Consider the following 12,647-nt stretch of genomic DNA (forward strand, 5'->3'; position numbering starts at 1 on the left):
AGTTTCCTCTGGGTGCTCTGGTTTCTCCCACCGTCCAAGGTTGTGCAGGTCAGGTGGATTGGCCATGTTAAATTGCCCATAGTGTCAGGTGCATTAGTCAGAGCGGAATGGGTCTGGGTGGGTTACTCTTCAGAAAGTTGGTATGGACTGGTTGGGCCAAATGGCCTGTTTCCACACTGTTGGGAATCTAATCTAAACTCTTAGATCTATTATTAAAATTTGTCTATGGCAGGTCTTGTTTTGGTAAATGAGGTCCTTTGCTCCACTGGAATTATACAACAATTTACAATCTAAAAGCTATACACAATTAAAAAGTTATTATTTGCGGTTACTGCAACACATTTCAGGAAGTTGTATGAATGCTCGACAAGATGAATATTTCAGTACAAATATAAAAAAAGAATAAATGAAATAATTTAACTCACAAGTAAAATTATTCAAGCTATCACCAAAGTAATGTCTGTAGTATAAATTATCATTTACACCTAACCATCCAAGTAATTACATTTATTCGAGTTAATTGCTTCATTTTAACAATTACTGGATGCTCAAATAAAGGTAATTGCCTGCTTGATAAGTCAATCTATTCTAAAGCGCTGAATGTATTTTGCTTTACTATAATGGGCCATATTAATTTATATGGGGCAGGATTTTAATTCAACCGTGGGTTGGTTGGCAGGCATCCACCCAAAGGATGTAAATTTGGCATGGATACCTTTCCCAGTGCCTACTCACCTGTTCCAATGACATTCCAATATTAAGGGTGGCAGGCAGCCCACCCATTCTGGGTCAGTTAACTGGCCACAGAAGTGGAGGTCGCAAAGTTTGAAGTTTCGCAGGTGTCACTCTGCAGGATATATATGGGAAAAGGGTTCAAAAGTCTCCTTTAAAGGCTTCCTCCAGCTCTAGCGCCTGACCTATTCTACCATTACCTTCCCCTCCAAACCCTTTGCTCTTTGCACTCCAACTCTTCTCCCAGTCACTTCTGATCAGCCCTTGTCACAGCCCCTCAGTTACCTCTCCATCCAGATTGATTGGTAATCTTAATTGAGGTTGGGTTCAGACCCAACGGTGGCCATCACTCTTGGTGTCATTGCTGGGATTATGAACTTGTTAGCCATATGATTGGCTGGCAGATATTATAGGCAAGACTTTGAGGGGGACTTGAAATCTTATCCTGAGCCAATTAATGTCACTGTAATTGTTAAATGGCAATGGAGCAACTCGCCACAGTGAACATATCAATGTTTTAACTGGCGTCAGACCCTGTCGAGATGCAAAATCCTACAAGTAGTTGTATTTGACAACTGTACTAAATCATGACCTAACATATTTTGAATGAATTGCAATTAAATCAAAATTGCAGTTCTGGACTCCTGACTCACATCAAATCATCACTGTGATACCGTAGTAAGGTGTTGGATCATGAATCTCTTATCTGTTTATCCCTAAAAAAAAGTCAATGCCAGTTAAAAGCATGCAAGATAATTACAATTCACACCATGATCAGTGACTTGAACTTAAGCTAATAATTAATGTTTAAAAGAAAGTTTGCATTGTGATAAATTAGTGACGATAAATTGCAATTTTTACAGATGTAGCAAATCATTTACAAAAAACTACTATGAATCCACAACCCCAAAACTGGCTGGCCCAATTAGGCCACACCAGTACTAAATATTCCACAGAACACCTCACTCTAATTATTTATTCCATTCTGCCCCGTATTCTCCTGCTGCTTCTATCCCACATATGCCATCTACTGTGCCTATGCCCCATAACCATTGACCTGTCCACATTTGCAGATGAACCGAAACAATCTGGGCAATTTGAAAAGAGCATGGAATTTCTTATGTTCTGCCCAATATTAACTCCTCACACAGTTTTACAGAAGCAATTTATTCATCTGTTAATGCACTTCTGATGGTTGGAAATTCCTGCATGCAACCTACTGTATTTCCCTCTTAGGGCTGTGACTACCTTTTATAAAGCATTTTGTGGTGCAATGTAAATGCAAACAGTTTATTTGTGATTCCAACTCTGTCACATATAATAATCACTCAAATTATTTGAGAACACATGGGTAGAGAAGAATAAATGATTAGAGTAAATGGCGGCTCAGTGGTTAGCACTGCCGCCTCACAGTGCCAGGGATGCAGGGTTTAATTCCAGCCTCAGATGACTGCCTATATGGTATTTGCACATTCTCACCATGTCTATGCGGGTTTCCTCTCACAATCCAAAGATATGCAGTTCAGGTGAACTGGCCATGCTAAATTGTCCATAGTGTTCAGGGATGTGTAGGTTAGGTGCATTAGTAATACTGGAATGGGTCTGGGTAGGATATTCTTTGGAGGGTTGGTGTGGATTTGCTGGGCTTAAGAGCCTATTTCCACATTGTAGGGATTCTAAGTTAAATAGAGTGAGAGGTCATGTGGAATATTTTAGACAAGAGTTGTGGAAGGGTAAGTACATTTTTACAGAGGGAATGATAATATCCTGGATTTTGCTGCCTGAGAGGATGGTGAAAGCAGAAGCCATGATTTCTAACAGGAAATTGGATAAATAATTGAAAGAAATAAACTGCAGGGTTACAGGGATTGAACAGGGCAAAGTGTGACCAACTGGTTTAATCAAAGATGGGCTGACAGGGATTTAATGGGCAGAATGGCCATCTCATGTGCTGGGAAGGAATATGACTACAGTAGGAATTTACAAAAAGCCCAGATCATGGAGCTGTACAGCTTGGAAACAAATTCTTTGGTCCAACTCATCCATACCGCCCAAACATCCTAAATTAACTTAGTCCCATTTGCCAGCATTTGGCCCATATCCCTCTACACCCTTTGTATTTATATCATTGATCACTCAGAGACTAAGACAAATGGGGTACCTGGATGACTGCTAAGGTTAATCTACACCCAGAGTCTTCTGCTGCAAATAAATTGAATACCACAAGCAATTGAGTTTGAGGAGCTGTTGGCTCTGGATTTCCTCCACTTGTACTTTCTTTCTGCCTCTGATATACATTTGCTTTCAAAAGGAGGCCATACCTTTTTTTATTTGGTTGTGCTTGGAGCAGAAATCTTGGGTAAGCTACTCTCAGGATACAAAGTCAAGATCAAAGGTTCCAGTGAAACCTTAGGAGTGTCCATCTAGTGCTTCCTTTAATGGTCTTGAGTGAGCGTCCCAGACAAAATTCACTTTGTTAGACAACTGTCAGGCATTCTGGCTACATGACCAGCCCATTTCAATTATGACTGTCTCAATATGGTGTTGATGCTTGGGATGCCAACTTGGAAAATCAACTATGTTTGGCACTTTGTCCATCTGATCTAGAAGCCTCTGAAGGTAGTTCAAATAAAAGCTGTTGAACATCTTGGCATGTTTGGTCGACAATCTAAGTCTCATATTGCCTTGAGCAGAGTAGGCAGGACTACTGTCAACAGATATGCAGCTTGGGAGGCAGACTTACTTCTCCTCATTCACAGACTGCTGTTTGAAGCCTGTCAAAGGTTTTGGCAATTCTTACATGTGTCTTGTGGTTAGAGACAGTACAAAAACTTGAGTGTGTTGCTGAGATTAGTGAAGTTATCCATTGCTAGCAAGTTCTGGTTATGAACTGAAAACGCGGGTTTGAAATAGGAATTTTCTCAAGCAGGCTGGTATATTGCTTGAACTTTCTTTGTGCTGGTCATAAAGATGAAATTGCCAGATGTATTGGAGAACTGTCTATACTACATTGCACAATCAGCTTTGAAGAGGTAGTTAGTGCACAGTTATTGGTAAACAGGAACTCATGTACAGTAGTTTGTCCATAGAGACCTTGGCCTTTGCCTCTCTCTCTTTGCTCCATCTGTACTTCTCTTGTTTACTACAAACCTCAATCATAATCTAGATTATACATTAACATCATGGACATGAGACTTTGAGTACTGCTTCTATTTAAACATGCCATGTTTTCCCCATAAAATCTGGATCCAAAGCCATTTTCCAATCTACAACTGAGTGCATGATGTACAGAATTTATATATTTCATACACCAAAACATTGCAAATCATTTTTAGAGTCATACCTATGAAGCACTATCCGCATACAAAGTGAATGCTGATTTTCATAGAGAGTCCCATTTATGCAGTTATTTGGACAGATCACTGGACCGTACTTTTTCAAAAATTTTGTCCCTGTCCTAAATAAGGTATCACGATTTTATTCCAGTTGAGACTTTAAAAAAACACTAAGATTGATTTCAGAGTACAAAATAATTTCTCCATAACAGAATCCAAATGAAAAAGTAAATGTGTTGATGGATTTTAAATGTTAATCAAGTATTAGAGGTGCTTCAGAATGCTTGTTGCTTTGAAAATTCAATTTCAATTGTGCTTCAGGGGCTCTCCCACTGAGCTCATTGTTGGTGCATTTACTGATTAGCAATGTACAGTGGATGACTTGTACCATTAACAAACATAAGCACTTGCAGTGCACTTGGACTCTGACGCTATTGTTAGTTCATATTTTATTTGCCTTCTCTTTGAATTAAGAGTACTCTTTCAGGTATTTTAAACTCTTTGAATCATTAATTTATTACCTGAATTACTTACAAGCACCATTCTTGAGCATTAAAATGCAGTTTAAAAAGAAAATGAATTTGGAGGGAAAACAAAATCACAGGATCTATAAGTAAACGCATGATGTCCGTGAAACTATTGATTATTGTTGAAAATACCCATTTGGTTCACTAATATCCTTTCGGGAACATCACTAGTCACAGATCTGTAGTTAAAAAATACCCTTCTCTGTTTTCTATGACCAAGCCAGTTTTGTATCCATCTTACCAGCATACAATGGATTCCCATGTGACTTCACCTTCACTATCAGCGTCCCAGGAGGGACATTGTCAAAGGCCTTGCTAAAGTCCATGAAGACAATATCCACCACTCTGCCCTCTTAAATAGTCTTTATCACTTCCTCAAAAAAACGCAATCAAGTTTGTGAAACAAGACTTCCCCTGCTGTACTACTATTGCTTTGGTGTTCTTATCCAACCCCTCACACAGACTGCTTACCTCCAGCCCCTCACACAGACCGCTTACCCCCAGCCCCTCACACAGACCGCTTACCCCCAGCCCCTCTGCTTACATCCAGCCCCTCACACAGACCACTTACATCCAGCCCCTCACAGAGACCGCTTACGTCCAGCACCTCACACAGACTGCTTACATCCAGCCCCTCACACAGACCACTTACATCCAGCCCCTCACAGAGACCGCTTACGTCCAGCACCTCACACAGACTGCTTACATCCAGCCCCTCACACAGACCACTTACATCCAGCCCCTCACAGAGACCGCTTACGTCCAGCACCTCACACAGACTGCTTACATCCAGCCCCTCACACAGACCACTTACATCCAGCCCCTCACAGAGACCGCTTACGTCCAGCACCTCACACAGACTGCTTACATCCAGCCCCTCACACAGACCACTTACATCCAGCCCCTCACAGAGACCGCTTACGTCCAGCACCTCACACAGACTGCTTACATCCAGCCCCTCACACAGACCACTTACATCCAGCCCCTCACAGAGACCGCTTCCGTCCAACCCCTCACACAGACCGCTTGCCTCCAACCCCTCACACAGACCACTTACATCCAGCCCCTCACAGAGACCGCTTCCGTCCAACCCCTCACACAGACCGCTTGCCTCCAACCCCTCACACAGACCACTTACATCCAGCCCCTCACAGAGACCGCTTCCGTCCAACCCCTCACACAGACCGCTTGCCTCCAACCCCTCACACAGACCACTTACATCCAGCCCCTCACAGAGACCGCTTCCGTCCAACCCCTCACACAGACCGCTTGCCTCCAACCCCTCACACAGACCACTTACATCCAGCCCCTCACAGAGACCGCTTCCGTCCAACCCCTCACACAGACCGCTTGCGTCCAACCCCTCACACAGACCACTTACATCCAGCCCCTCACAGAGACCGCTTACGTCCAGCACCTCACACAGACTGCTTACATCCAGCCCCTCACACAGACCACTTACATCCAGCCCCTCACATAGACTGCTTACATCCATCTCCATAAAATTGGCTGACTCCGCCCCTACCAAAGCTTGCTTGTTTTTGAAATCATCCATGTCTTGGTTAGCTCTAGACTGGATTATTTTAATGGACGACTGCCCAATTTTCATCAACATAAACATGATCATGACAAACTTTGTCCAATACGGATTGGAAAGTCACATGCACCCATCACTCATTTACTTGCATTAGCTCCCAGTGAGTTAAGACTTTGATTTTAAAGTTCTCATTCTTCCTTTCAAGCCTTTTTACAGCCTCAAGTTCCCATCTCAGTAATAACTTCCAGCTTTAGAACCCTCATAATTGTTGAGCTATTGTAATTTTATCTCTTGTGCATCTCAAGACATAAATCACAAACATTACTGGGCAATTTTGTCTTCAAATGCCTCATCCTTAACTTGTAAAATTCCTTTCTATCTCTCTCTAAAAGGTGTTCCTTCCAAACTATGTAATCTACCCTAATATTTTATATGATATTGTACTTTGCTCATCAGAGCTTGAGGGGTAACGTTATAGAGATTTATAAAATCATGAGGTTCTATCTCTCTCTAAAAGGTGTTCCTTCCAAACTATGTAATCTACCCTAATATTTTATATGATATTGTACTTTGCTCATCAGAGGTTGAGGGGTAATGTTATAGAGATTTATAAAATCATGAGGGGCACAGATAAGGTGAACAGCAAAGCTCTTTTCCAGAGGGCAGGTGACTCCAAAACCAAAGGGCATAATTTTAAGGTGGAAGGAGAAAGATTTACACAGAGGGTGGTATGTTTGCACAATGAATAAGTGATAGACGCAGGTACAATTACAACATTTCATAGACATTTGGAAAGGTACATGAATAGGAAAGGTTTAGAGGGATATGAGCCAAAAGCAGGTAAATGGGACTAGTTTAGTTTGAGAAATCTGGTCCGCATGGATGAGTTGGACTGGAGGGTCCGTTTCTGTGCTGTATGATTCCATGACTTTGTACTTTTTCAACTTTTGAATGGCATTTTCAAATTCATTCTGAACCGGAGGTATTGTCAAGACAGTCAGATCAGATACTGAGGAACAGAATTGTGGATTTTTAAGTTGAAAACAGTTTTAATCTAGGAGTTCTTCACAATATCCTCTCCAACAAAAGACAATGGTCTCCTTGCCCTTAAAGAGTTCCACTTCTTGTTTGCCTGAATTGGAGGGGACCTTTGTGTGTTTGTGCCATAGATCATTTGATAGCCAGGAAGAAATCACGCATGCCACTGTGTTGCACAAATGTAGGATCTCCCATGCTCTTCCTATCCATCATTTGTTTTTAATTTTGCAAGTTTTATGCTATAATGTTGCTGTCAGCCAACTGTCAAAGTGTTCTTTTCCTCAAGATGTAATGAACCATTCAGTCCACAGTTGCTTTGTGTTTACACTCAATGAGATTCTCTCTCAATATTTTCATTCAAACAGACATGATGTTAAAAGACCTTTTCATAGATGCTTTTAATGTGGCCTTTAGACTTGACAAAGCACTAGGGGCACACTGCAGCTCCTGTTGGATGGAGGTTGGCCATGAGACTTGAATGAGAAGACCACCTTAGTGGATTATTTGAGGCCTTCAATGTTAATATTCTAACATCCCTGCTTCTGGCTCAAAGATTGGTGTGGATGCAATGGGATCTCATTCCTCGGCAATGATACCAGTGAAAGAAAGCTGTTCCAGTGTGAAGGCTTCACTAGAACCATGCTGGGATTAATATCCTGGTGAACTAAATAACTAGGGCTGTTAAGGTAGACTGACACACAATGAAGTTAAGGATAAGGTATTATTACAGCTAGTTAAGTGATAATATAGCATGGGAGAGGAGGAGACAGTGTACAAGCATAAAAAATCCCAGTATTAGGGTTAAGGGAGAAGAAAAAATTAAAAAGGCAAAATTAGTGGCTCATTACTTGAATAGATATAGTATATATAGTATATATATGGAACAAAATAAATGAATTAACAGCATGAATATTGGTTCATGGCTATGATCTGAAATCCATTAGATAGACATGGTGAAATGCAATCAATTTTGGGAAATAATTATTCAGGCATATGTGATTATTTCAAATAACTAAACAGTCTAGGGGCAAGAAGGGAAGAGAAAATAAATGCAATAATGATAGTAGAGAAAAATTAGTAGAGAAATTAATGGGGCTAAAGACCATAAGTTCCATGTACCTGATGGGATACATTGTAGGATTTGAAAATAGTACCTACAGAGATTGTACAGGGCATTGACAGTGGTTTTTCAAGAATCCTTAGATTCCAGAAATGTAACATCTTTATTTAAATAGAAACGACAAAAACCAGGTAGCACATAAACTGGACAATGTGGACACCTCTGTGATCCCGTAATGGTGTGTTACTCGAGGAATTCCCAGTCTTTGTTCCATGAGGTTTGTGTGAGGTCTTGTGCTTCTTTCACTGGCAGAATGTGGTGTTGGTTATGACATGGTATTCTTTATAGATGTATCATTAAGATAACTGATAAGAGTTTGCTTTCTTTATTCCTCTCTTGCCCATTTCATCTTTCCAGAAAGTTGTGCTCATTGCCAATAGGTTTCAGGATTCCATGTTCAAAAAATTGCAATTTTTACACTGCTAAAGGAAGAAACTTGAGGTTGAGAATATAAGGTGGAGGAAATTTTGTTTAAGCTGTAAAAAGGTTTGAGCACATCTGAACCGTACACAGCTCTGGATATTGCATATTAGAAAGGGCTGTTAAAACATCTGTCAAGAACTTACTTCATGTGCTGAAGTTCTCCTAGTGCCTTGGCCATTAGTTATCCCTCAACCAATAACCAAATAACAATAAGTTCATTATTTATATTACTACTAGTTTGCTGTGCGCAGTTTGGCTGCTCTTGTTATCATTTTAAAAATAGAGTGAATATTACAAAGTTTTTGCAAAATTGTATGGTCATGAAACCTGCCACATAAATGCAAGTCTTTTTCTATTTGCAATAGGATAATGACTTCCATACCTCTCTGACAGCAGTACAAAATTCACTCTGTAAAACTCTCTGTAAAGACTGGAGTTTGTGGATTGGCACTGCTCCACTTTCTTGAAGCTTCTCCAGCAATTCAATAGCTCGAGCCACATCTGAGAAGAGAAATACGCAAAAAATAAATGGCTTTTATTTCTATTTAGAATGAGCAGATAAGACATTAACTTGTATTTAAAGTTTTAAAAGTCCTCCTCCTGAATAACAATAGAATATCAATTTAAATAACATGGAGTCACTCAAAATCACACTGGAATTAAAAGTGCAAAATGTACTTTAATTTTATAGTTGGGCAACCAAGTTTTTCAGATTATGAAAGAATTGATCAGAGTCCATTAAGGATTGCGCAATCTGTAACAAAGTCTTTCATGGTTTGTGTTAATATGATTTGATTAGATTCCCTACAACATAAAAACAGGCCCTTCGGCCCAACCAGTCCACACCAACCCTCCGAAGAGTAACCCACCCAGGTCAATTGCCAATTGGCCATGCTAAATTGCCCTTAGTGTTAGGTAATAAGGGGTAAATGTAGGGGTATGGGTGGGTTGCACTTCGGCGGGTCGGTGTGGACTTGTTGGGCCGAAGGGCCTGTTTCCACACTGTAAGTAATCTAATCTAATAAAAACAGGCCCTTCGGCCCAACCAGTCCACACCAACCCTCTGAAGAGTAACCCACCCAGGTCCATTGCCCCTCTGACTAATGCACCTAACACTATAGGCAATTTAGCATGGCCAATGCACATCTTTGGACTGTGGGCGGAAACTGGAGTACCCGGAGGAAACCCACACAGATAGTCACCCGAGGCTGGAATTGAACCTGGGACCCTGATGCTGTCAGACAGCAGTGCTAACCACTGAGCCACTGTGCTGCCCTTGTAATGCAAGACAAATTCCTTTGTTAAACTGATACTTCACTTGTCTTCAGTGATTCTAAATCCATATACCTCAATCTCTTGGTTGCAGCCAAATAAATGTACACCACCTGAAATATTCAAGATGCTGACTGAGTTATTAAAAACTTGCCTGTGTTGCTGATTAACAGGTAAAAAGAGTTCCTTAGAAATACTTAAAACTACTTAAAGACAGCTATTTTGCTTTTACATGCTCAGAATAAAACTATCCTTTTCTTGCTTTGCTCACTCTACAACATAAGAAAAAAAGAATGTAATGAGAAAGACCATTTGATGCATCAAGTTTGTTTCTTCCACAGTTTAAATGCAACACATCATCAATGAGTATTCAACTTCAACCCCAACCGCTCATGTATTTGATCTTAAATATCCTTTCTTATTAATCTGTGTTGGATCCTATTTGTGACAGTGACTGTTAGAAATTACTCACGAGAACTTAAGTTCTAAACGTAAGCATTTTTCCTTCCTCTCAGCCAAATCACTGATGGAAATGGTGAAAAGCTGAGAGTACACTTGACGTAATTGGGGAATGCCATTTGTTTCATACCACCAGTTTCAGTGCATTCCCTTATAATATGTATACTGACTCTCTGCCTTCTGCCACTCAACCAATTTATAAACCAAAGTTATCTCCAATTCCATGCAATCTTACTTTTCCTAGCAATGTTTGGTGAAACCTTACTAAATGTATACTGTGTGTCCAGCTGTAATTCTTGAATCTCAAGTTTTGAAAAGGTGCAAATACATCAGCCCAGCAAGTACATAAAGTCATTTGTACTGGCTTTATAATAATGTTGAGATCCGCAAATCAGATACGCACATTAAGGTATCTATGGCACACAGCTCCACTTGCTCATTAGAATAGAGATAAGAGGATAATAGAGAAAACAAGTAAATAGTGTTCAGAGTACTGAGGACCATAGGGGCTAGAAGTAGAGGGACATTGATTGGCATGGATAGGGTACAGGGTGTGAGAGCAGGAGAATATTTTCTTTTTAAAACTTTAAAGTTTGAACATGGTGCTGGAGCCTTAAGACAGGGATTCGATCTAATCCACCTTAGGAGCTAGCCAACCTCTTACACTCTTCCGGTGTCATTTGGCTTGACTCCAAGTTCAATCCTCTGGACTGAAAATCTGAAGTGCAGACATTGCTTTTAACAGTGAGGTTTGTGGAACTGGAATTTCTCTTGCTTCTATGCCCTTGACCCAGGAACAAAAATTGGTATCTTCGGGTTTGGTAGCTTTAATTGTTAGTTAATTATCATTGATGCATGGAGTGTTATTTTCAGACAGTAAAAAGTCTCACAGTTCAATAAATTTTTATCGTTATTATATTGAAATTGAAGTCTTGTATTAATGAATGAATATTTGAAGCCATGCTGAATATTAGTTTCAAATTCAACTATAGACTGTTACCATATAAGTGTATTTCAATAAAACCTTTTTTTTCCCCTTTACTCTACCACAAGAGGCTATAAAATACCATCTTAAGTAATTAATGCTCAGATGTCAGCAATTGTCAGCATTTTAATTGTTCTGTGCAAATGTCAGCAATATCTAGGATCCTCACTCATAACCTTAAAAGGCAAAACTCTAGAAGTTTATGTGATTGATTCCTTGTTTTAAGCACTGAAGGCCTTAGAGAGGGAAATCAAACAATAATGATTTATTTTACACAAACTTTAATTATTTAAACTATTAGTCTCATTGTAGAAACCCTTAGAAAAGTTGTGCCTTATTTTATGAGGTACAGTCACACTCCTAACAGTGTATTAAGTTAAATTCATTGCTAAACAACATCTCTAGCCCTGAAAAACTAAAGTTATATATACAGAATGTCAATTTTTTGCATTCTACAATAAGAGTTCCAGATATTTAAGATAATCAAACTTTTTTTTTCTGATGATTCAGTTTGTACATGAACTCCTTGTCTATGTCCCAAACATTATTTTATTTTCTGTAAAATAAGAAAAAAAGGGAATGGCTAAACCGACTTGTAATTTATAAAACTTGTTGCTTTCCTTTCCATGAGAATTCTTCAGTCCAATTGGTTGTGTGGCTTGCTTGATAACTTCACTATTGGTGGCCAGAGATCCCATTATAGCTGGTACCAGAATTAAATTAACATCGGAAAAGAGAAAAATTAAATAGTTTACTAAATCCCTGTGGTCAGCTTTCCGAGTGTGGAAGGGGTATCATCAGCTAATAGGCAATTATAAAGTCCAAGCTTAGGTTTTAAGGCATTTGTACACACAAACATTCCAAAATAGTAAGAGAGAAATAGACACAATTTGAGAATTGTAATGTGCAAGTGTCTGAATTATCAATAGCCCTGTTAATTGCTTTGAAAATTAATTCTATTAGCCTTTCATAAAACTAAAAAATCTCTAATAGAGCTCAAAACAAATGTGCTATATCAATATGCTAACAGACCAGTAAATCTGAAGTTCAGCTAGGCACTCATTGTTCCACTACCAAAACAGTTCAACAGTCCACATGCTGACCTCAATGTTCAGTTAGTCATTTGGTTCAAATATTCTTGTGCTTTTGTGTTTTATGTTCTAATTCAAATATCTCTATCTTTATATGATTAATTTGAGGTGCAGTTTCCAATACATCT

General features: G+C 39.5%; 1 protein-coding gene across 3 annotated transcripts in view; it reads right to left on the minus strand.

Moving 5' to 3' along the window:
* lin7a (lin-7 homolog A (C. elegans)) overlaps positions 1 to 12,647 on the minus strand; it is a 65,954-nt gene that overhangs the window by 35,675 nt on the left and 17,632 nt on the right. For all 3 annotated transcript variants that reach the window (XM_043709673.1, XM_043709671.1, XM_043709672.1), the window contains exon 2: positions 9,095 to 9,213. In XM_043709673.1, the coding sequence (XP_043565608.1) occupies positions 9,095 to 9,213 (119 nt within the window). The remainder of the gene's footprint in view (positions 1 to 9,094; positions 9,214 to 12,647) is intronic.

The sequence above is a fragment of the Chiloscyllium plagiosum genome, chromosome 19 (assembly GCF_004010195.1).
Source record: "Chiloscyllium plagiosum isolate BGI_BamShark_2017 chromosome 19, ASM401019v2, whole genome shotgun sequence".
Lineage (NCBI taxonomy): Eukaryota > Metazoa > Chordata > Chondrichthyes > Orectolobiformes > Hemiscylliidae > Chiloscyllium > Chiloscyllium plagiosum.